At 40.2% G+C, this 24,864-nt stretch overlaps 1 protein-coding gene across 1 annotated transcript in view; it reads left to right on the top strand.

Annotated features, from left to right (window-relative positions):
- The window catches only part of card11 (caspase recruitment domain family, member 11), a 221,073-nt gene that overhangs the window by 160,769 nt on the left and 35,440 nt on the right, over positions 1–24,864 (top strand). The window contains exons 13-19 of the mRNA XM_048609736.1: positions 2,956–3,023; positions 3,709–3,841; positions 5,826–6,027; positions 11,126–11,252; positions 14,459–14,699; positions 20,056–20,152; positions 21,401–21,490. Coding sequence (XP_048465693.1) covers positions 2,956–3,023; positions 3,709–3,841; positions 5,826–6,027; positions 11,126–11,252; positions 14,459–14,699; positions 20,056–20,152; positions 21,401–21,490 — 958 coding nt within the window. The remainder of the gene's footprint in view (positions 1–2,955; positions 3,024–3,708; positions 3,842–5,825; positions 6,028–11,125; positions 11,253–14,458; positions 14,700–20,055; positions 20,153–21,400; positions 21,491–24,864) is intronic.

Below are 24,864 nucleotides of genomic sequence, written 5' to 3'. Positions count from 1 at the left end.
CCCATACCGTCTGCTGCTATCCCTCTTCATGACTATAGTAAAGGTCAGGGAGTTGTGATCATTATCACAGAAATGCTCTCCCACCGAGAGATCTGACACCTGGCCTGGTTCGTTGCCAAGCACCAAATCCAATATAGCCTCCCCTCTAGTCGGTCTTTCTACAGCTTGAGTTAGAAATTCTTCCTGGACACACCTGACAAAATCTGCTCCATCCAAACTATTTGCACTAAGGAGGTTCCAGTCTATATTAGGGAAGTTGAAGTTGCCCACGACAACAATCCTATTACTTCTGCACCTTTGCAAAATCTGCCTCCCAATCTGTTTCTCAGTGTCTCTGTTGCTATTGGGGGGTCTATAGAAAACTCGCAATAAAGTGACTGCTCCTTTCCTGTTTCTGACTTCCACCTGTACTGACTCAGGAGACAAACCCTCCTCCGCCACCTCCCTTTCTGCAGCTGTGATACCATCCCTGATTAGCAATGCCACTCCCCCAACTCTTTTACCTCCCTCCCTATTTCTTTTGAAACATCTATATCCCAGAACATCCAACAACCATTCCTGCCCCTGTATTATCCAAGTCTCTAATGGCCACAACATCGTAGTTCCAAGTACTGATCCATGCCCTAAGATCGTCGCCCTTATTCCTGACACTTCTTGCATTGAAGTAGACACACCTCAACCCGTCACACTGACTGCCACTTTGCCCTATCAACTGCTTATCCTTCCTCACGGACTCTCTGCTTGCTCTATCTGTCTGTACACCGGCTACCCCATCCTCTGACCTGTAGCTCCGATTCCCATCCCCCTGCCAAACTAATTTAAACCCTCCTGAAGAGTTCTAGCAAACCTCCCTCCCAGGATATTGGTGCCCCTCCAGTTCAGGGGGAACCCGTCCTTCCTGTACAGGTCCCACCTTCCCCAGAAGGTATTCCAATGATCCACAAACCTGAAGCCCTCACTCCTACACCAGCTCTGTAGCCACGTGTTCGGCTGCACTCGCTCTCTGTTTCTGGCTTCACTAGACCGTAGCACCGGTAGTAATCCTGAGTTTACTACTCTGCTCCCCCTGTCTTTTAGCTTCCATCTTAACTTCCTATATTCACTTTTCAGGTCCTCATCTCGTTTCCTAGCTATGTCATTGGTACCGACGTGTATCACGACTTCTGGCTGCTCTCCCTCCCCCTTAAGAATCCTGAAGACTTTATCCGAGACATCCCTGACTCTGGCACCTGGGAGGCAACATACCATCTGGGAGTCTTGTTCACAACCACAGAATCTCCTGTCTGTTCCCGTAACCAGTGAATCTCCTCTGACTATCACTCTCCTATTCTCCCCTCTTCCCTTCTGAGCCACAGAGCCAGGCTCAATGCCAGAGACCTGGCCGCTATGGCTTTCCCCTGGTAGGTCGTCCCCCCAACAGTATCCAAAACGGTATTCTTATTATTGAGGGGAACGACCACAGGGGATCCCTGCACTAACTGCCTATTCCCTTTCCACCTCCTGACAGTCACCCAGCTATCTTTGTCCTGTACCTTGGGTGTTCCTCTCTATCACTCCCTCAGTCTCCCGAATGATCCAGAGTTCATCCAGCTCCAGCTCCAGTTCCCTAACGCAGTTTTTGAGGAGCTGGAGTTGGGCACACTTCTTGCAGGTGAAGTCAGAAGGGACACTAGTAGCAACCCTTACCTCCCACATCCTACAAGAGGAACATGCAACTGCCGTAGCTTCCATTCCATCTACTCTAGCTTGCTAAAAGAATAAAGAAAAAAAAATCTTACCTTACCAACCCTCTGCACAGTCTTTTTTTTTTTTGGTTAGAGAAGGAGGATGGATGGGAGACACTACACGTGTAGTGTTTCAGGTTTAGACGATGCCCAAATATAATAGTTCACTTCCCGCCTCGCGCTCTCACCACTCCCGCCGCTGAAAGCAAGTTAAGGTGGTCATGTACTCATCCAAGGTCCAGGATCACCAGATGACACAGGCCGCTGGTGAGTCCTGACAGGGATTACAGTGGGGAAAGAGTGGTTGGCAGTAAAGTGGGGAGTGGCGCTCAGAACAAACCCCTCTTCCCAATTCCCACATGGTCTGCTTTTTTGAGTTTCTTGCACAGTGAATCCCTCACCTGCCATTAGATGAATATTTAGTTGAAAGCTGTCCATACCACAGAGTTATTTAAGATAAGGGCACAACGTCACTGATCTGTGGCCTAACTAAAATCCTGACAGCCCACCTCCAGGCTAACCATAGCAGGAGAGTTACATTTTACATTATTTGTTTTGCAGGATTTTGCAATTTTGGTTGAATTACAAAAACAGGATTGAGGATCTTTCCTGTAATACTTCACACCAGGGTAATTCCTGGAGTTCATTCAATAGTTTTTTGAGAGGATGAGAATATTCTTTTCTTTAAGTATTTTGATTGACTCTTCAGTCCAGATTCTGGTCTATTCACGAAACACTGAAAAGAGATATTTGGTTTCTGCGCAATAAGAGTGTGAAATTGACTGTGCACCCATCAAATTAATACTACGACTGAGAGGTCCAAATCACTTCCAGGCTTGAGCCTCATGGATATTTTGAGGAGCAGAAATGCCGAATGAACAAGCAATTGTAGTCTGATTTACTTGGGGAGGAAAATTGACCAGTAACCCCAGTGAGTACCTCTCTATAGGGGAGAGGGTGTAGGAGGGTATGGAACGGAATGAAATAGAGTAACCCCACCCTTTAAGGTCTGCTGGTTAAGTCTTTCAGGAGCTTGAGAAGTGGTGACATTGACTGTACAGTCATACCTGGACAATGGCTTTGCAGTGATGTTGGTATTACTCCATGTAATATTTTTAATAGTATAGTGCTGACTAGATGATGGTATAGAGTGTCAAATACAATGATGATGATGCTGGCTCTCTGTTCTCCTGTTTCTCTAAAACATTACTTGTCATTCTATTTCTGACAGTATAACAGAGGAGGACAATGATAGTATCTGCTGTTACACCTTTGATACCTTACAAACAGAAACAGATGGTACGTTTGTATTTTGACTAATTATCCAATTAGTGAAGCTCAGATTAAAAATGCCATGCATTTATAATAGATTTGTGCAATCCATTTTGGAATTGGAGTCGTAGTACTTGATCTACACGTTCAGGGTGAACGGATGTTATATTGCAGTTATATATAATTTTGGTTACATTACATTTAGTTCTGGGTGGAAAGGAATTGAAGCAAATGCAGTGCAGATTCATCAGAATCAGGCCTGGATGCAAGGGTTGAATTATGAGAAAAGGTTATTTTGACTCAACTTGTATTTCTTTTGAGTATCAAAAAACAAAGATGATCTAATTGAGGCATTTAGGATGATTAAAGCAATTGATAGGTTTGATAGAAGATTCCTGTAAAGGGGAATGTAACTTTGGAGCTAGACCACCTGAGCATGATATCAAAATGCACTTATTTTACACAAAAGGCATGGGAAATGGGCCTATGGAAATTTTCAAATTTGAACTTTTAGATTTTTATTAAACAAAATTATTAAAAGCAATGAAACCGATAGACAGACAGAGTCAAGATGCTAATCATCTGTGATCTGATCCAATGGTGGAATAGGCTGGAGGGTCTAAAGTCGTCTCCTCTAGTTTCTATGTTTCTAACGTCAGCTCAACTCTGCAATATTGACAAGCTATTCATTAATGTTAATGTTGTGAACCAGATGAATATCAGGACAGGATCTCTCATGGACCACCATCCATTCACTCATCATCATCATCACATCAGTCTGAAGCTTTAGATTCATGTGAATTAGACCATATGGACTCCATATTCAGAAAATTCTCTTTGGAAAGGTATGAGTAAATAAATTAAGAATTCTAATATGTGTTCTGAACACAGCTACTCAACATGGCAATGCTGCACTTTGAATATAGAGATATTTGTTTTCTCACCATTTTTCCTGCATATTTATGCATTGTGCATTCGTTGGAGCTGTAGCCAATGCCTATGCATGTAAGAAATACATTCCAAGTCACAATTTTATGGAATGAGGCATTTCACTTCGTGACCTGTTAATTAAATTGTTTTATACATTTCAAATCTTTCTGCATAACTTGCTAGAAATATGAGATAATAACGCAGCAAAGGCTCTGAGGCCCCTGGGATGAAATATCTCTTTAATGAGACTCGAGAAAGAATGAGAGGAACAATAGACAAGAAGAATGAATTAGTCAAATTAGGTACAAAAGAGAAAATAAACAGAAAGGATAAAACCATTTAAAGTTTGAATGTTGGCATTTTAAAAATCACCAAAGGCCCCTTACCTGCTGAGCAAATGAGACTCCGCAGTTTAAATGTTCAGTTCAGTGCCAGGATGGGTAATTGGAGCCAGTCAATGATTATTGTTCATTACTGAACTTATGGTAAGAAGTCAATATGTGCAAATCCAGCAATTTCTTAAAAAGCTTGGGGAATGAAGGTTGGGATGCCATTTTGCAAAGCAAGGCATTTCCACTCCCTCCGCTGGCGTTTTACCAGTAACGGGGTAAGTGTGAGACGGCCCTCCACTCTTAGACCAACTGAGACCCTTGAATATTCAGTTAAGAGCCACTTTCCCTCTGCCTGCCACCACTGGCATTTTCCCAGCAACAGGACTGTGGTATTGAGAGGACTTTTTTGATTGGGCTTTCCACTCCTCCCTGCCCCAACCCCTCAGCTCCGCACAGATGCCGCACTCTTCTGACCTTAGAAATGACAACCACGTGCCTTATAGGGGATTGTCTGAGTTAACCTAGCAAATTGACCTCATTTACCTGTGTCCTGGAGTGTCTTCTGTTGCTGATGGTCAATCTCTTGTTGCAGTCCCAACAGTGGCCACTGTTCCCAGGTGATCTAAAGCTCTCACCCAATCAGTCAGCAGCTCATACGGGAGCTGATAGTCTCTTCAATAAATGGGATCCCTGACAGTTAGGCAGTTAATTGCTCGGTACATGTAAAATTGGGTCAGAGCTCCCATAAACAGCCAAGGTAGGGCTGCTATTAAATTTCTGCACAGTGGATAAGGTCACCACTGCTGTGTAATACCCTTGCTTCTGTGTGGCAATGTTAGGCATTGCAGTAAATGAACAATACATTGCTCTATACAGCAACCTTTGGGTGAGGCAGTAAATCATCAGTTGAATGCCAACGTTCACAAGACAGTATGTGAAAGAAAATCGGAAGAGGAGTCAAACAGATTGTCGATTTGCTATCACACATTTTTTCTCTAGCAAGGAAAGTCTATGAATTTTAATGGGAAGCGGCAATAGAGATTGTAATTTTACTCAATCATAAGCTGTTCTATATACCCTTATCACATTTGTATTAGTTAGCAGGCTCATAGATGAGAAACTTGGAGAAATACTGAACATTTTGGCTACATTTCAAATCATAGAATGGTTACAGCTCACAATGAGGCCATTCAACCTATTTGCAGGAACAATTCAACTAGTTCCATTCCCATACCTTTCCCTGAAAGCTTGCAGTTCCTTTCTCTCAGGTCCTGGGCCAAATGCCTTTGAATGTTGTGAATAAATCTGTCTCTACCATGCTGTCGGTGCAATCAGATCCTTACTACTCACTGACTAAACAGGTTTTTCCTCATGTTTTTTGCTCCTTTTGTCAAATGCTTTAAACCAATGTCCCCTAGTTTTTGATCATTCTGCCGATGGCAATTTCTTTCCATCGACTCGATATGAAGCCATCATCATCATGAAGACAGCTATGCAACACTCTAATAAATACAAGTGATTAGCGCCCTGATTTTTTTTTCTATTTTTGTTTTCTATTTCTGTCTAGACCTTTTCGTCCATCTGTGACCTCTGCCACTCAGATCAGTAACCCTTTGAAACATATGCTGCACACAACACTCAGTGGGGACAACCTGGTTACTGAAATCTCTGTTCTCGGTGGAAATGAAAGAGGCCTTTTCATTCAATCAGTACAGTCCGGTTCTGCTGCAGAGAAGGCAGGGCTGAAGGAAGGACACCAACTGATTTTGGTAAGAGGTGTCATGCTGAGCCATCTAGGAAAAGGCAAGATTTGATAATTGCTGCTCAATGTTGTTTCAGTGGCTGATATAGGAAAAGGAAATTGACTGATATAAATGCTAAATGGAAAATACGAGTGCATTTTGAAAACTATATAGATAATCAAGTGTCTGCCTGATTGAAAACCCGAGAAGCAATCTAAGATCTCTGATAAAGTGTAAGTGGTTATTGTCATACTGTTGCATCCTTATTGATAGGTACACGATGATGTGGGATTGATTGTAAACAGTCTGGTAAGAGATACAAATCACTGACCATTTTACAAGCAAATGTAAATTGAAATAAGTTATTTCTATGACAAAAAAAACTGACAATGCTGCGATTTGTGTGATGAACAGAGGAGATTTTCTTAAGCAGATGCAGTTCCGAAGTTGGAATCTTCAAACTTTGTCCATATTAGAACACTGAAGTGCCAGCTTGGTTTGTAGTATGTACATTTGTAGAGCCACAGTTTTTTCATCCAAGAATTTGAGTACCTGTTCTTGGCTGACACTTCAGCAGAGTGCTAAAGGAATGCTGCATTGCAAAAGGTGCTGTCCTTTGAATGTGAGAGTACAGGAGTCTTTCCATGTTTTTTAAAGGAGCAAGTACTTGTCAGGGCAACCAAGTCAACATTTAACCCTCAAGCAATAATATCTCACTTCTCTACTTATGTGAACTTGATGTGCACCAACAGAGACAAAATTTTAAAAATACGGGAATGTCTTGGGGACATTGTAAGGATGTGAAAGATACTAAGCAAATGGAAATTTTACTTTGCATGATAAGGAAGGCATTTCAATGCTGAATCCTTGCAAGCCTCAGAAAAGTTTATTCAGTTTTGGCTTTTAATCAGTTTTTGATATTGTGTCTAGCTCATTATTGTTTCTTCACTATGGCAAAAGAAATACAGGGAGAAATGAGAAGAATTTATTTCATACATCGTCTTGTTAAGGTCTGGAATAAGCTGCCAGAAAAGGTGAAAGCAGATGCAACAATATCAGGATGGAAATGAATTTATTCTTGAAAAGGGAAATTTGCCAGGCTATAGATAAATAGCAGGGAAGTCAAACTAATTGAATAGTTCTTCTAAAGAGTCAACACAATGCAGTGAATAGCCTCCTCCTCTGCTGTCTGATTTTGTCATTCTGTATTATCCTCCCAGTGCATTGAAAAAGGGGACTATGAAATAGCCAATCTAGTTAATTTCAATAGTTTATCCTCCTTTTCAGTTGTACAAAGGAAATATATATGACAGGAAGACCCATTGGATAGGTCCTGAACTTCATAAAGTGTTAGACTCTATTTTATCTCTCGTACCCCTCCAATGCTATTGCTGATCCCGCTTGCCACCAATGTGCCAACAGTATCTTTATTCACTGCATTCATGAGTAAACTGCTTCACGTCCACCAGTTAAATAGAATAGTATGTACAACAAAGAAACAGGTTATCAGCCCAACTCTCCCACACCAGTTTTTATGCTCTGCACAAGTCACCTCCCACACCCATCACCTACAACATAATCTACCTGTCCTCCCTCTTATGTTTATCTAACTTCACCTATTTACATTTATGCTATTTGCCTCAATCACTCCATGTGATAATAAGTTTCACATTATGATGGTGTTCTGAATAATGGGTTTTCTCCTGAATTTCATATCGAGATTGTTTATTACTCTTTTCTATTTATAGCCCTTAATTTTGGACTCCCTATTTTCCCTACAAAGGATATGAGATTCATCGGTTTGTTGACTTTCTTCTTTCTAAAGTTGAGATTGTATTGTTGCAGAGTTTGCGATTAGGTCAGTTATGGCCATTGCATTTAGTTAATTACTACCTTTTAAAATTCCGAACATACCAATTAGATTATCTAAAGTCCTTCCTTCAGTGTAAATATTGGTATTTCAGCAATGGTGTTATATAATATGTAAAGTTATCTGTAGCTCACTTTTAGAATTATCAAGTGGAAGGGAATTAACCTTTAACAAAAGTCCTTAATCATTTAGGAACTTATAAAGCAGCCTTAATTAATCTTGAGTGACAGCTTATAAGATGGGAAAGGTGATATGCTTTATTTTATTCTGTTGCTGAATATTTATTCTGTGGAATTAAACTTCTATTTCAAAGCAGTCTTAATATACAACTTGCTAGTCTTGAGAAGCAAAGACCCCATGGGATATAATTGCAATTGTTCCTTATTATTTATGCCATAGCAATTGTAGATCAAATTGTCTTTGCAGACATTGGTGAAGAAGGTGTATAGCACACTTGCCTTCATTGGTCAGAGCATAGAGTATAGGAATTGGGATATCATGTTGTGGCTGTACAGGACATTGGTTAGGTTACTTCTGGAATACTGTGTTCAATTCTGGTCACCCTTCTGTAGGAAGGATTTTGTTAAACTTGAGAGGGTGCAGAAAATATTTACAAGGATGTTGCCAGTGTTGGAGGGTTTGAGCTATTGGAAGAGGCCGAATCGGCTGGGGCTGTTTTCCCTGGAGTGTTGGAGGCTGAGGGGTGACCTTATAGAAGTTTATAAAATTGTGAGGGGCATGGATAGGGTAAATAGCCAAGGTTATCTTCCCAGGGTGGGGGCATCGGTTTAAGGTGAGAGGGGAAAAAATTTAGAAGGGGCCTGAGGGGTAACTTTTTTAGAGGGTGGTGTGTATATGCAACAAGCTGCCAGAGGAAGTGGTGGAGGCTGGTACAATTACAACATTTAACAGGCATCTGGATGGGTATATGAATAGGAAGGGTTTAGAGGGATATGGGCCAAATGCTGGTAAATGGGACTAGCTGACATTGAGATATCTGGTTGACATGGGCGAGTTGGACCGAAGGGTCTGTTTCCGTGCTGTGTGACTCTGTGACACGTGTGGATCTTTTTAAATATAAGAAGAACAGCTAATGTTGTCAGATTTTCTTGAGAGGTAGGCTAAAAATTGATTCTGGTCCATTTTCAGGTGCAGGGTTTACAGTTCATGAACTGTCCATGCCTACTGCCTTTGAGAGAGGCTGTGCACAAACTTGATACTGCCTCCTCACTTACCTAACTGTAGTGTTCTTGTTATAACTAGTGGAGCCTGATAGCTGACTGCTTGAGCATTCATAAGGGAGCCAAGCAGCATATATGGATGGCATTAAGCTCAGGCAACCTATTTTTCTTAAAAACGAACTGCGTTCAACAGAGAGAGCTGTTGCAGCTGACTGTCTGGACTGTCACTGGCTGCATGATGAGGACACCAGGAAAGAGAGAAGGCTTAGATCCATAGCAACATAACAGCACAGGAAGAGGCCATTCAGCCCATTGCATCTGTGCTAGCTGAGTAAACTAGCCGCCCATTCTAATCGCACATTACAGCAACTGATCATAACCTTCTCTGTAACAGCACTTCAGATCCAAGTTCCTTTTTGAATGAGTTGAGGGTTTTTGCCTCAAACACCAAACTGGGCAGCGAATTCCAGACACCAACTTGTTCTGGATGAAAAAGGTTTTTCCTCATGTTCTTTCTAATCCTTCTACCAGTTACCTTCAGTCTGTTTCCTCCGCCCCCGCCCCCGCCCCCGTAATTGACCACTCTCCGGAGGGAAACAGGTACAGCTATCCAATCTGTCCAGGCGCCTCATAATTTTTTTTATACCTCAATTAATTCACTCCTTAGTCAACTGTGCTGTAAGGAATTCAACCCTGGCCTATGCAAACTGTCCTCATTGCTGTAATTTTCAAGCTCTGGCAACATGCTTGCAAATCTCCTGTACCGCACTTGTGCTGTTCTTGTAACGTGGTGACCAGAAAATTCCAACTATGGCCTAATCAATGTCTTTTAGAATTTCAGCATTACATCCTTGCTCTTGTCCTCACTACCTCACCCAAAGAAGGAAAGCATCCCAAATGGCTTTTTTAATATCTTATCCACCTGTCCTGCCATCTTCAAGGACCTGTGTACATGCATTTCAAGGCTTCTCATTTCTTCTACCCCTCTCAATTCCCTTCTGCTTTTTGTGTGCTCCCTTGCTTTGTTTGTTCTCCCAAATGCATAACTTTGCACTTCTTTGGATTGAATTCCATTTGCCTCTTCCTCCTACTCAACCAAAGCAGTAATATTTTGCTGCAGTGCACAGCCATCCTCTTCAGTATTAACCACCTAGCCAATTTTTGTGTTGTTTGCAAATTTCTCAATCATGACTCCCACATTTAAGTCTATATCATTAATAAATACCATAATCAACAAGGTATTCAAAACTGTGCCCTGTCAAATGCCTTACTAAAATCCATGTAAACACATCAACTGCACTACACACACAAACCCTTGTCATTACTTTCTCCAAAGAATTCAATTGTTAATGAAACATGACCTTGCCTTAACAAAACCGTGCTGACTATCCCTGATTAATTAGTCCCTTTCCAAGAAACGATGCTATCCATCAATATTGATTCCAGTAATTTTCCCTCCACCATGGACTGGCTGACCAGCCTAGAATTTTTTGGCTTCCCCCTTGCACCCCTTTTTGCATCAGGGCATGATGTTGGCTGACCTCCAGGCCTCATGTACCTTGCCTGTATCTAGAGAGGCTTGGAAAATGTTCCTCAGATCATCTGCTATTTCCTCCCTGCCTTCCTTCAGCAGTCTGACGAAGGGTCACTCGACCCGAAATGTTAACTGATTTTTTTTCTTGACAGATGCTGCCAGACCTGCTGAGCTCTTCCGGCAATTTATGTTTTTGTTCCTAATTTACAGCATCTGCAGTTCTTTCAATTTTTATTTAGTGCTAGGACTTAGAGCTTTCAAGACTAAAACCAAAATATACTTGTTAAGTAAGGATATCAATTTGTTTCCCAACCACCTGAACATACAGACAGCCGGAGTTTAGGGAGCCAGAGATGATAAATCGTGTACAAACATATTTCATATAAAATCTTAAGTAGCCATCAAAAAAATGACATGTATCTCCTCTCCCTGGCTTGAATTTTAAATGTGGCACCATGTGCAAAAAACAATATGTTTTGATGATGTAAGTGAGTATTTTTCTCGTATGGGTTAACATAAAATCTTTCCTTCTCTTTGAAGCTAGAAGGATGCATCAGGGGAGAAGCTCAAAGTGTTGCCTTGGAAGCATCTACTAAAGAAGAAGCACATTGGACATTACAACGCTGCAATGGACCAGTGACACTCCACTTTAAAGCAAACTTTGACGGTGAGATAAGAGCAGTTAGGCTGTAGGAATTGATGGCTAATTAATCAGGTTTCAGAATCAGAAATTGAAAGATGAGAGAAACAGCAGCTATCTTACTGCTCCCTTTAAAATTTCCTTGTTGCACATGGCCAGTTTATTTAATATGCAGTACCATTAAACTTGTTTGCTCAAGTTGAATTTAACACAAAACAGGGAGAGTTTTTTTTCCCATTGAAACTTAATTGTCCATGAAGAGGTGCTGATAAAAACACTTCTCGAGAATCTCTCAAATGGTGTCCATACCGCAATCAAAAAAAAGTTTTACCACAATTTTCCTGTACTTAACAGGTCTTAATTTCAAGTACAGTTTGGAACACACTGAGACCTGTCCTCTCATTCATAAAATTCCTAATATCTAAATACTCTAACTTTTCTGAAGGGACCGTTTGTAGCAAAATACATATTTCATTCGCCATAGAGCACAGGATTTGAAGTTTGAACCTTGCTACCTTTCTAGGCTAGACATTGATTTTTCCATAAAGCAGAGAAAACAATCCAGAAAACAGTGGAATTGAGGCCTAGATTTTAATCTTGAATTAGTTTTTTGTGGAAGAATGGTATTGAGCTAACCTTCTGAAACTTGAAAGAGCCGGATCTGGATTTGTGTATCAGGCCCAGGAAACATGAGACTTAATGCAGTTCATGACTGCATGAACCCAAACAAGATTTAGAGCTGTCTTCTCCCCAAGCAGGCTTGAGGCAGTGAAAGTGGCTACCAAGATTGGCAGTTTAGATGGCCCCTTGATTCTCAGGGATTCTTCACATTATTCTTGTGATGGTTTGTTCTCCCATTTCTGCCTCATTTTTCCTATACCCAATGTGTCTATTCATGCACCATGACTGTGCCGTGCCACCCATGTTCCCCCATGCACCCTCATACTCCGTGTATTCTCCATTTCCCTTCATATCATCTGTACGCATTCACACCTCCATGCCATCTCTGTCAGCCCTCCCTCCCCACCCCTACTCCCCAATATGTACTCCATTGTCATCACTGTCCAAAATGGACAGGTCTCAAGACAATGAAATATTGATGGTCTTCGAAATGATCCATTTAAAAAAAAGCATCTACTAATGTTCTAAAGCTGTCACTCAAACACACTGCCATTTATACTGCAGAGAAAAAAACTCACACTTGTGAAAGAAAGTTAAATCCCCTCAAGTGGTCATTAAATTGTAAAATAAAGTATCTATTCAGAAATTGCATTAAAGGCAGATAATCTTAATAGCTTCTTAAACTGTCAGTCAAATTGTGTACATAATTCATAACAGTTTCAGCTGTAAAACAAACCATTAGAGTTCAGACAACAGTCTTTGTAATTGAAAGAACAGTTTTCTCCCCCACACTATAGCAGATGGTATGTCACTCCATGAATTCAAGGACACAAGTTTTATTTGCCTAAGTGAAAGTAGTTAGCTACATTTTCCAAAATTTTAAGTACTGTAGATTCTTAAATAATTTCAGATTAATACACAAGGGTTCCCAAGCACTCTTTTCTATGGTTTGAATGCGCAAGTAGCACTTTTCCCTCTTAAAAAATGGGGAAAAATGCTCTAATAGATCTCAATTCTGATCAATGTAATAGTCAACGTCTCTTCCCAGGATCAAGCCCTATGATAAATTACTGCAGTCCAAACACATCTAACTTCTAAGTTTAACTGAAAGTGAGTAGGTGGGTCCAAAGCAGGTAAAGTTCCCATTTCAGATTTCATGCATTTTAACTTTTTGCATGACCTTAACTCACCTGATTACAGATTTAAAATTCAGCCCCAGTAGTCAACAATGATGCTATCTACTAGGGACATCGTTGAATTTTTTTTTCAAGGAGCTAACCATCCTCCTCTTAGTTTCTGTTCATCAGTGAAATTCCCAATGAAGTAGCACATTTTGCAGATGTCACATGAATAATGGAACATAGTACATTGTTTTAGACTCCTGGTTGAGCTAGAAATCCCAGAGGTGGCCAGGGTAATATGTCATTTTTGAAAAACAATCTATCTGGAATAAACGGCCAGCATTCAATGTGAACAAGGATACTGTATAAATGGTCATATAAGGTTTGAGAATCCGACAGACTAAATAGATAGTGCTAACGTTGAAATTCTCTATATTCAGTTATAAATTCTCTTGGCAGCCAATTTTGATCAGCTTCGAAGGTTCTGGCTTGACGTGCTTTTCACTGAGCACTTGTTCTTTATTATTTGTAAGCTTTGAGCCTGAGGAAGAAAAATCAAATTTTATTCATGAGTGTTGTGAAAATACTACAGCAAGTTTTGCCTGCGCACTCAAGTGTAGATACAATTTTAAATTTATTAACCTGCAAACCACAATGAATAAAGTTTTAGTTGCTGGTTAAGGTGTGAAAATCCTTATTAAAGACTGTATATTGAATTTGATAATGTACACTGAAGCATGAAAATGTTTCTCAAAGGTGAATTGTGGTCATGCTTTCTGCAGGGAAAACAAGCTGCCCTACAAACCAGGAATTGAATGCACTGTGTTCTTTTCAGGCTTTCAGCAGTTAAATTGGAATGAGTCAGAATGATGTGATCTCCAGTAGAAACTTTTGCAATGTCAGTGCTCTTTTGAAATAAAACAGAACCAGTAGTGCGTATTTTTTTTTATCTACTTCAAAACGAACCCTTCAAATTTTAGATTAAGAAAACTGGACTTCATGGAAGACTTAGAATTCCCTTGCACTGAGGCAGCAATCGAAGGAAAACTATTTCTTAGACTTAATTTTCCAGTTGAAATGCTTTATGATAAAGTTGGGATGTGTGCAACAGCATGGAACAATGAACTATCACATTTGCAATTCACTACATGGAGACGTTATCCATTTTTTTGACCATCCTGTAAGTGGAAGTGAGTGCTTTGTAGAAGTAGGGATCGGGGAAAACTCCATGAGATTGCCATTCCATGGTGCTCTTGCCTGCCCTCTAGCTATTAAACTCCATTGACAAACACAGACAGCAAGACCAATCTCCTCTCTTCCTGGGGCACAATGCATATTCATGGTGAGTGGAGGAGAATACAGGAATAATTATTTAAACTCATAACAGTTAGCTACCGAGAGAGCCACTATTGACAGGCAGCAAGAGGTTTAGAATATAGTGACTGTGAGTTTTTCCATTGCATTATGTTGTGATCTATGTTTTGTTTCAAGGTTACAAGAAACTACAAAAAGATTTGGAAGATGGTATTATCACATCTGGGGATTCCTTTTACGTTCGAACCAATTTGAATATTTCTGGGCAGACAGACAGCTGCTCGATGTGTGTGAAGTGCGACGAGATTATCCATGTTTTAGACACTATGTACCAGGGCAAGTGTGAATGGCTGTGCGCTCGAGTCGATCTGTTCACTGACAAAGACTTGGAGAAAGGCACGATTCCCAGCTACTGCAGGTAATTGGATTCTGGGTTCAATTGATTAGTTTTTTATAAAAAGGATATTTCAACTCAAATAATTCACTGGACAATAGTGACCATGCCAAGCTGTCTCACCTTGTCCAGAGCAGTAGAAGCTGAAGGCACAGGCTATACTTGATGGGGAGGAAGTGGGGGAGGAGGGAGGTGATGTTAATTCATAACTAGCTGCTGAAGGAAAGTTGTTAGTCTATGGAACACACACTCACTAAGGAGATGACAGAAGCAGATAATGTTGATTCATTGAAGTGCAAATCAAATTTCTTTTAGCAAATAACATTTAAGTGTACAGTAGATGAGTAATTTGTGAGTGACATATGGTAAGTGGTAGCATCTTTTGGAGGAGCAAGGTGACTTTGGATTGATGATTCCTAAAGCTTTCAACCACTGGGAATTTTCTCATATCATATCTGGGTCAGAAAATTAGAGAAAAATTCCTCTTATCATTACATCCTGTGGCTACCAATACAGTGGAAGTCAAATTAGAGGGTCCTTGATCATTTTATTTTCAATTCCTATACACTCTTATTTAGTTAAAAGGGAGGTGAAGAGCACATAGAATGTTGTGTTGTTCAGTGATACAATACTACTTGTGCTCCAGGTATTATGGTGATGAATCAATTGGTAAATGCTTTGAAAAACATTTTCTAGCCAACCTGTTCAGAAATGTTATTATGCACCTGCGGAGCAGGTGGGACTTGAACCCAGGCCTCCTGCTTTAGAGGCAGGGACCCTATCACTGCACCACAAGAGTGCTTTGGTAAATGCCTTGATTTTTAAAAAAAAAACAACTTATTTTACTAATCAACCTGTTCACATTGATATTACACCTCTGGAGCAGGTGGGACTTGAACCTAGGCATCCCACTTGATTGGCACTACACCCACAAGCATTCACTCCCTCCAGCACCGATGCTCAGTAGCAGCAGTGTGTACTATCTACAAGATGCACTGCAGAAATTCACCAAAGATCCTCAGACAGCATGCTCCCAACCCACAACCACTTCCATCTAGAAGGACAAGGGCAGCACATACATAGGACAACCACGACATGCAAGTTCCCCTCCAAGCCACTCAGCATCCTAACTTGGAAATATATCACCCTTCCTTCACTGTCGCTGGGTCAAAATCCTGGAATTCCCTCCATAGCAGCATTGTAGGTCAACCCACAGCAGGACTGCAGTGGTTCAAGAAGGCAGCTCACCACCACCTTCTCAAGGGCAACTAGGGATGGACAAGAAATGCTGGCCAGCCAGCGATGCCCACATCTCACAAAGTGAATAACTTAAAAACAAAATCTTGGTTCAGAGGTAGGGATGCCACCATTGTGCCACAAGCATCCTTTGCTAAATGCTTTGACCTATTTTTCTAACCAACTTGTTCAGAGATGTTATTACACACCTCTGGAGCAAGTGGGACTTGAACACAGGACTGCCAGTCGAGGGTTAGGGAGGTAAATGCCTTGAATCCTATAGATCTGAACCATTCCAGGTATCACTCTGATAAGTGAGCTGATCTTAATTGGAATTAAGGACTTTAAAAACAGCAGGACAAGTGGGGCAAGTGCCTTGGTAATAATGGAATATACAGCATGCTATAAAATATGGATACACTGTTGTGCAGTGTCGTCAGTGGAGCTATACAAGCAGCATGAAATTGGGTGCCAAACATGCTGCTTATTGCAATTATAGTAGAAAAATGGCAGCTAATTTTTACATATGAATATCCCACAAAAAAATGAACAAGATAAATAACCATCTGCTCTGTTGTTTGAGGGTTAAATATTGACCAGGACAACATGAGAATGCACCTATTCTCCTTTGGACAGTGCAATTGGACATTTTCATTTACCTACAAGAGCAGGAAGGGGCTGATTTTAATACTGCATTTGAAAGTATTGTATTGAAATGTAAGACTAAATTATGTGCTCCGATCTTTAGAGTGGGGTTGTACCCATAGCTTCATGACTACGTGATGAGAATATTATCACTGAGCCATGGCTGATGCTTAATAGCATTTTATTGCTCCTACACTTGGCATGTAGTCAAAATGTATAATGCACAATAGGCTCATAAGATATAAATGTGATCTCTTCAAAATCCAATTTCTAAAATTCCTGCAAAAGTCAGATAGTGCTAAGTTCCCAGTTACTTCCTCCGTCGCTTGAAGTCAATCTGTCAACTGCTACAACATGCAAAACACATCACCTTCGTAAAAGTCACCAATAAAGACCTTTGGGTAAAGGTCATGTAGAAAAGAATCAAACAATCAGAATACAGTGGTTCAGCACACCACAATAACAATAGATTTGGATTGGTTAATGAAAACTGCAGAGCCCAGTTGCCTCAACATCAAAGTGATAAACGTAGAGATGGGGATGATGTAGCACAGCGTGAGGCCATTCGGCCCATCATTGTGTCTCAATTCTTTAAACAAACAATCCATTTGTGGTCGGCTGCTATTGTTCCTTGGTTCTGCAGATGTTTCCTTTTTAAGTGTATATTTTCTGTTGAAAACAAAGAAATGATACATTAAGCAAAAAGTCACACTGAAATAAAACAATCTACAATAGGTAAACTAATTTTATTTTGTGGCATTAGTTACCTCCCTACCTATTTCAATTTTTTTTTCAGAATACTGCAGTATTAAAAATGAATCCAGCACCATCTAGAGGAAGAGCAAAGTAGGACAGCAATAAGAAAGGGAAAACTGATTAAATATCTTTCCATTTACCTCCACATCCCCATCTGTGTCAAAAGGTTGTGGAGCTCGACAACAGTAACCTAGAAAATTAGCCTAAACAAATCATAAAATGGCTGTGTTCATACTGACTAAACATTAATTTAGGTATCAGTGTTTTTTATTAATCAATGCACAATTTAATGAGAGTTGTGATGTCTGGTATTTTTCTGGCAAATGGGTGAGACAAAGAATAGAGATGCTCACCAGTGTTATCAGGAAAGCTGGCATGTCTATTTTTTTTCTCGTGCATTCTGTTTTATATTCATACCAGTATTTATTTCTGACGAAGTGGCACATGGAGATTATTTCTGGAATATTGAATGATACGGCACAAAAGGAAGCCATTCAGTCCATGTCTGTGTCAGCTCTTTGAGTGAATTATCTAATTAGTCCCACTTCTCCCTGTTCTTTTTCCACAGCCTTACTTTTTTTTCATTGCAAATATTTATGCAGCTCCCTTTTTAAAGTTACTGTTGCATCTACCTGCGTTCTCCCCTCAGACACGGTATTCTAGATCAAAATTCATTGAGGAAACAAACACTTCCCTCATGTCCTGTCTGGTATTTCTGCCTTTAGTCAAGAGCTGATCAAGACGATGCTGATTTAGTATTGAGTTACTGGTTACCGATTGAGTTCCCAACTAATGTGTACAGAGGTAAGACTAAACGACAATCAGCTCAAGCTATGTTTTAAACTGAAATTTCTAAAAGTGACAGCGAGGTGGTGCATTGGTGCAAGATTGTGAAGTGACTGATTGATTTTCTAGAAAAACTGTGTTGCCTTTGTACAAAAACAGAAGTTGCTGGAAAAGCTCAGCAGATCTGGCAGAATCTGTGAAGAAAAAAAAATCAGCGTTAACGTTTCGGGTCCGGTGACCCTTCCTCAGAACAGTGCATTGTGGTCATGTGTATGTGTTGGTTCCCTCTCTGAAGCAGAGGAATTTGTGCAATATCACAGTTGTGGTCTCCCTGCTGAGCTGTTAACTCAAGTGAGGCTCAAAGTAGTGAGAGTAGTGGTATTTCCTCTGTAGAAAAATAATCTTCACACAGCATTAAACTTCAATCAGCTTAAGGCCTACACAACCCAAGTTACTTCGTTACTGCAACATCATAATTTCACGCATGCACACAAAAGAACTTAAATGCAATTTTGAAATCCACATCTTGGATTTCATTTCAGTTACTGAAAGCATTCAAGGTATTCTGTCTATCTGGTCTCTCTCAAAAGTCTTGTCAAACAAATTCAGGCATATGATATCAGAAAAATGTAGAAAACTTTGGTAGAGAAAGAAAGAACTCAACTAACTTTTATTTGTACAGCACTGTTCAAGAACTCAGATGTTCCAAAGGGTTGTACAGCTAATGAAGTACCTCTGAAGTGTAGACTTTGTTAAATAAGAAGCTAAGAGTTGAGAAGAATGAATGTTGTGTTCAAAAACAAGTTGGAAGAGATGCATCCCTTGGGTTAGTGCTTTGTTCTCAACTGATGGATTTTCTGGTCTTGGGTATAAGGAACACAGTCTCAAAATTTACTCTTGCTACAAAAGCAGGAGGAGAAGAGAGACATTAAAGAATTAATCAACATAGGCAGGTTAGCAGAATAGATAAAACAAAAACTGGCACATTCAACTTCATGTGAATAAGTGAGAGGCGATATGCAAGAGATGGAAAGCAAGGATGGGGAGTACACACTGAAAGACACTAAAGGATGCAAATGGCCTCGGATTCAACAAATAATTTCTTAAACTCACAAGTACAGATAAATAAAGTCATAACAGGCCAGTAGCGTTCTAAATTTTTATGAATAGGGGCATGGAATACAACTGTAAAGAAATAACAGAACACTTATACAAAGCTGTTGTTAAAGCTGATTGTATGATTCTTGATGGTCAGACAGCCTTTTACCACATTTAGTATTCAATAACTAAATCAAAAAGTCAGTTCAAGCAAAATAAACCACAGCTTTAAAAAAAACTATCTGCCCCCTGCTGGTTTGCTCACCGCAGTGCCCTGGAGATTATTTCTTGGAACATCCAACCAGTACAGTTGGTGATGGGTGGCAATCCACAGCTGGGCTGGTTCCCTCATGCGGACAATTTGTCTCTTAAAACCTCTGCCTCTTGTTGTAGAACCTATGCCTGGTAGACATTTGTGCTGATAGTTTGAAAAGGAACACCCCTTCAACCTTTTGCTATTCATAATGCAGAGGTCAGCAACAACAAAGTGGTTGCTGTTATTTCAATGTGGCATTACAATTCATGTTCACTCCTCACTCTCAATCTTATCACCTCTGATCTCGCAGAGAGAAAAGTGATGAATTAAAAAAACAATTTTATCTCTTTTGACGTGTGTTTGACACGTATCCATTGGGAACAAGAAAGCAACATAATGTCCCTGAGGAACCTATCAGTTGAAGGTAGAAAAGCAGGTTCTTATCCCAGTTATCTTTGGAGTTGTAGGCAGAAGGGATGAGGATGGTGATTTCTGAGTGATCTAAAATACAGCAGTATTATCAAAGGTGAAATGTGCTGCGATCACTACGGTTCAGCCATGCCCTTTTATGTATAATCCTTAGCCTTCATCATTCTGTTCTAGAGCTCAGCAGCTACTCCTGGTGAAGATTCAGAGATTGATGTACCGTGGCAACAGAGATGAGACAGACAATCAATATAGCACACTCCGAGGATTATGGGTCTGACTTTCTATCACTTTGAATAATTTATACTTTTAATACAATCAATTTTCATTAAAGGACTAACTTATTTTGCCTCAAACTTATGCTATTTATCTAAAATGTCGCAAGGGAGAAATTGTATACATTTTAATAAAATATTTGATATGCATTGGACTACAGTGAGGCAATGCATTCAAATCTTCTCATTTCTTGTTTTAATTTCATATGTTTAAAATTTTGTATGATTTGTAAGTGTACGCTTTGAGAGAATGACCATCAGTGTAATTGAGCTCAGGAAAGCTGTTTTCTTTCCCTTGAAATCAGGTACAATCAAACTCATTGAGTAATGCAAATATTTTCATTATTCAGTGACGTGTCACAAGGGAATAAGAATTTAGGGCCTTGTTTTTGATGGATCAAATCAGCTAATTTGAATATTCCCCTTCCTATTGTGAGAATACCCCTGATATCCAGTACCCTCAGTGCACAGAAAACTTTGTCAGGTTTCTTCTTAATCATGAAAGCCTTAGTTACATTACATTGAAGACTATTCTGCTTCCAAAACAAAAAGATCAAACCACACTTCTTGAAAACACTTCCCAATGTAAAGTCTTGAGATACCAAAATATACAAAATAAAATGTCGCTAATAAAAGTAACACTTGACTAAAATTCTTCACTGTCAAGGTGCAGTGACACTGCTGGAGACATCAGGGAGACTGGTACTGGCAATGAGAGAGTTAACAAGCCTGCATCCTTCAATATGTTGTTTAACTGATTTGAATGGCATGGGCACAAAATGGAAAATGTTTTTGAATTGTCAATAATTGATGACTTAATGTATATTATCATTTTCTCAGGATTCATTAAGTAAGGAATTCACTGTGTTGTGGTGGTGTGCATTTATATCCCTTGTAGATATTTACAAGTTTTGCGACAACCAATTAAATAAGATATTGAATTTTTACCAAAATATTCAAATTTATAATGGGTTTCAATACAGCTGTGGACATGTAATGGTGCATGCAGAATAATATATTGGTAGGAGAGAACTACAAGATACTTAGAAAATCGAAGGATAGAAATAATACTATAAACCAAGAAAGCAAAATTAGTTTAACTTGTCTAGTGAAGCAAGGAAATGATGCTATTTATTTAAGCCACTGCAGAACTTCTAGGAAACAACTGACTAGATACCATGTGTAAGAGCTTAGCCTGTTCAATTAATTAGCCCAGCCAATGCTGTCTGTGCTTTCCTCTCTTTCAGAATTTTTTACAACCTGAAGAACAGCCCTCTATTGATCCCAAAGCTCCCCGTCTCTCAAGAGCGAGCATTTTCTTCGGTCAGATTTTACAGGTGATTCCTCGTGCACTGGAGAAGCATCGGCCATTATGTAGAATTTGTAGTATAGAAATATGCCATTTAGCCCAATTGATGTTTTTCTTAATTCTTTTGTGGGATGTGGCTGCCACTAGCCAGGTCAGCATTTGTTCTTCATCTCTAAATGCCCTTGAGAACATCTATAACTACGTTTACAGGGAGATTGTGGCATGACCGTAATGTCACTGGAGTAGTAATCCATATATCTAGGCAAATGCCTTGGGGGACACTTATTCGTCACACTACGACAGCTGGTGGAATTTAATTCACCGGAAAGTGAAGCTCATCTTAATATTAATGACCATGACTGTGATTATGATTGTGTTAAAAACTCGTCTGTTTGCTGATGTCCTCCAGGGAGGGAAATCTGCTGTCCTGACCTGGTCAAGCCTACATGCGATCCACAGACCTTACATGGCCAGCAGGTCACTTAGTTTCAAGTGCGACTTGTTGGCCCTGAAGGGAACCCCTACATCCTATGACTAAATAGAAAAAGAATGCTGGTGTTATGCCTCATACTTTTCCTACCCCTCTTTTTCTAACCCTGTTAACATAACCTTCTATTCCTTTATCCCTCATGTGCTTATTCAGCTTGCCCTTAAATCCATTAATGGTCATCATATCAACTTGTCCCTGTGGTACCATTTCACATTCTAACTATTATCTGGCTAAATGATTCCTTTGAACTTCTTATTGATGACTGACATATTAATGACCCTAGCTTTTATTAACCTGCCCCACCCAACCCCAACCACACACACAAGCATATTCTCTATATCTACTTTATCAAATGATATAATAATCTTAAAAACCTTGCCACTAATATCCATTACAAACCCACTGACTCCCACAGCTACCTGGACTATACATCCTCCCACCCCACTTCCTGTAAAGACTCCATCCCATTCTCTCAGTTCCTCCGTCTCCGTGGCATATGTTCAGATGAGGCCAACTTCGACAAGGGAGCCTCTGAAATGTCCACCTTCTTCCTCAACCGAGGATTCCCCAGCTCCGTTGTCAACAGGGCCCTCAACCAGGTCCGACCCATCTCCCGCACTTCCACCCTCACCCCTTCTCTTCCCTCCCGCAACAGCGACAGGGTTCCCCTTATCCTCACCAGCATCCACATCCAGAAGATCATCAGACACCATTTCCACCACCTTCAGCAAGATGCCACCACCAGACACATATTCCCCTCCCCTCCCTTGTCCGCCTTCCGCAGGGACCGTTCCCTCCGAGACACCCTGGTTCACACTTCCATCACCCCCCAACACCTCCCTACGGCACCTTCCCCTGTAACAGGCGAAGGCGCAACACCTGCGCACTTACCTCCTCCTTTCCCAGAATCCAAGGGCCCAAACATACCTTTCAAGTGAAGCAACACTTCACCTGCACTTCCAAGAATCTAGTCTACTGCATTTGCTGTTCACAATGTGATCTCCTCTACATGGGGAAACGAAGTGTAGACTTGGCGATCGCTTCGCAGAACACCTACGCTCTGCTCGCAAAAAAGACCCTGAACTACCTGTTGTCTGCCACTTCAATGCAGCACCTTGCTTGCTGGACAACATCTCTGTCTCTGGCTTGCTACAGTGTTCCAGTGAAGCCCAACGCAAGCTGGAGGAACAACACCTCATTTTCTGCTTGGGGACCCTACAGCCCTCCGGACTCAATATTGAGTTCAATAGTTTTAGGGCCTAAACTCTTCCATGTCCCAGCCCCCCCACCGCACACACCAGGCCTTGTTACCACATAGCTTGCCACAACACACCCCCTGTTGTTAGTCACTAACAGTCCCCATTAACAACTACTCACCCTCCCAGCCTGATCGTTAGCAACTCTTTTGTCTGTCCAACTGTCTTTCTCTCTCTTTGGGCGCTATCCTATCATTTACTACCTACCCCACCCACCTCCCTATTTTCTGCATATAAACTGACGTTTTCCCAGCCACCATCAGTTCTGAGGAAGGGTCACCTGACCCAAAACGTTAACTCTGTTTTCTCCTTCACAGATGCTGCCAGACCTGCTGAGCTTTTCCAGCAACTTTGTTTTTGATCTTAAAAACCTATATTGTCATGCCTCAGTCTTGACTCCTCATAATAGAACCCCAATCTATACTAATGGCTTTAGCCTCTTAAGTTCTGGTTTGAACTTTTTAATCAGTTGTATATGTGCCAGAAAGATATTTAGCAAAAGTAAACAAAGTCTTCTGCACCTTATACGCTCTGTGTAGTACATTGTGGGCCTAGATTAATAATTAACACGTACCTACAATAAATTCCACCAGAAACCGTGCAGGAACTGATGAAGCCATTGAGTTCCAGGAAATTACTCTGCCTTTTAAGCAGATTATTGCTGAATTGTACCTAAATTCCATTTATCCACCATAGCTCCATATACCTTTTTTATATCTTTTTTTAACCCATGAGACTGCTGTAGTTTCTTGTCCCTTCTTAAAGAAGGAGTAAACGTTAAATGGTTCAAACTATTACATTCCGGGAAGAAGTAATAATCAGTTATATTTATGAGTAAAATAATCCTGAAGTAATGAGTCACAGGATGTTACTGCTGTTGGAAATACTTAGGAACACTAAAGATGAAATCCCATCGCAATGGATTAAAATACCTTCTTTAGTAGGAATCTTTTTCACCACTTAATTAAACAACAAGGTTTTTGGATAAAAATGTGAGGATCTTCATTGATATAGTAACTGTATCTGGTTAATGCAGAGTTCATGTGTACCAGAAGGAGCTTAACTGATAATTACATTCACCCAGAACTAAGCACAAGGGAAATCTCAAGGATTTAAGTAAAAGTCTCTGAACGAAGAGCTGTGAATCAATCAAAATCAACAACTTTACAGTTTATGAAGAATTCCACAAATAGATATCCAAACCTTGCACATCTAATAATGCTTTAACTGAATATTATTTGATTGAAACACAAGACAAAGTTTCTGCATTTTGACTATTTTGCTGTTCAAACAATCTTTCCTCGACCAAAAATCATTTTCCCTTTTACACATAGTTAGCATACATAGAATTTACACACACAAATAGGTTGTTCAGCCTGAAAAGTCAATGACATTATAAATGTCATTGACAGTGTCTTCCATTTTACTTCATTTTGTCTTCTAGGCAAATGTTTGTATTTCTTGCAATCTCAAGTACTTATTTAGTTTCCCTGTAAATAAATACATACGTACACATATGCTGTTTACCTGTTTGAAGAGGTTAATTTCTTCGATTCATTATTGACTGACTTTTTACCTTTCCTGTAAATTATAACTCCATTTGGACAAGGGAAGTCAGTTGGTTGTTAGTTCTGGATATCTCAGAACGGTGATGGC

Source organism: Rhincodon typus, chromosome 21 (genome assembly GCF_021869965.1).
Source record: "Rhincodon typus isolate 14 chromosome 21, sRhiTyp1.1, whole genome shotgun sequence".
Lineage (NCBI taxonomy): Eukaryota > Metazoa > Chordata > Chondrichthyes > Orectolobiformes > Rhincodontidae > Rhincodon > Rhincodon typus.
Note: the sequence above shows the minus strand (reverse complement) of the source record. Positions and strands in the feature narration are given on the sequence as shown.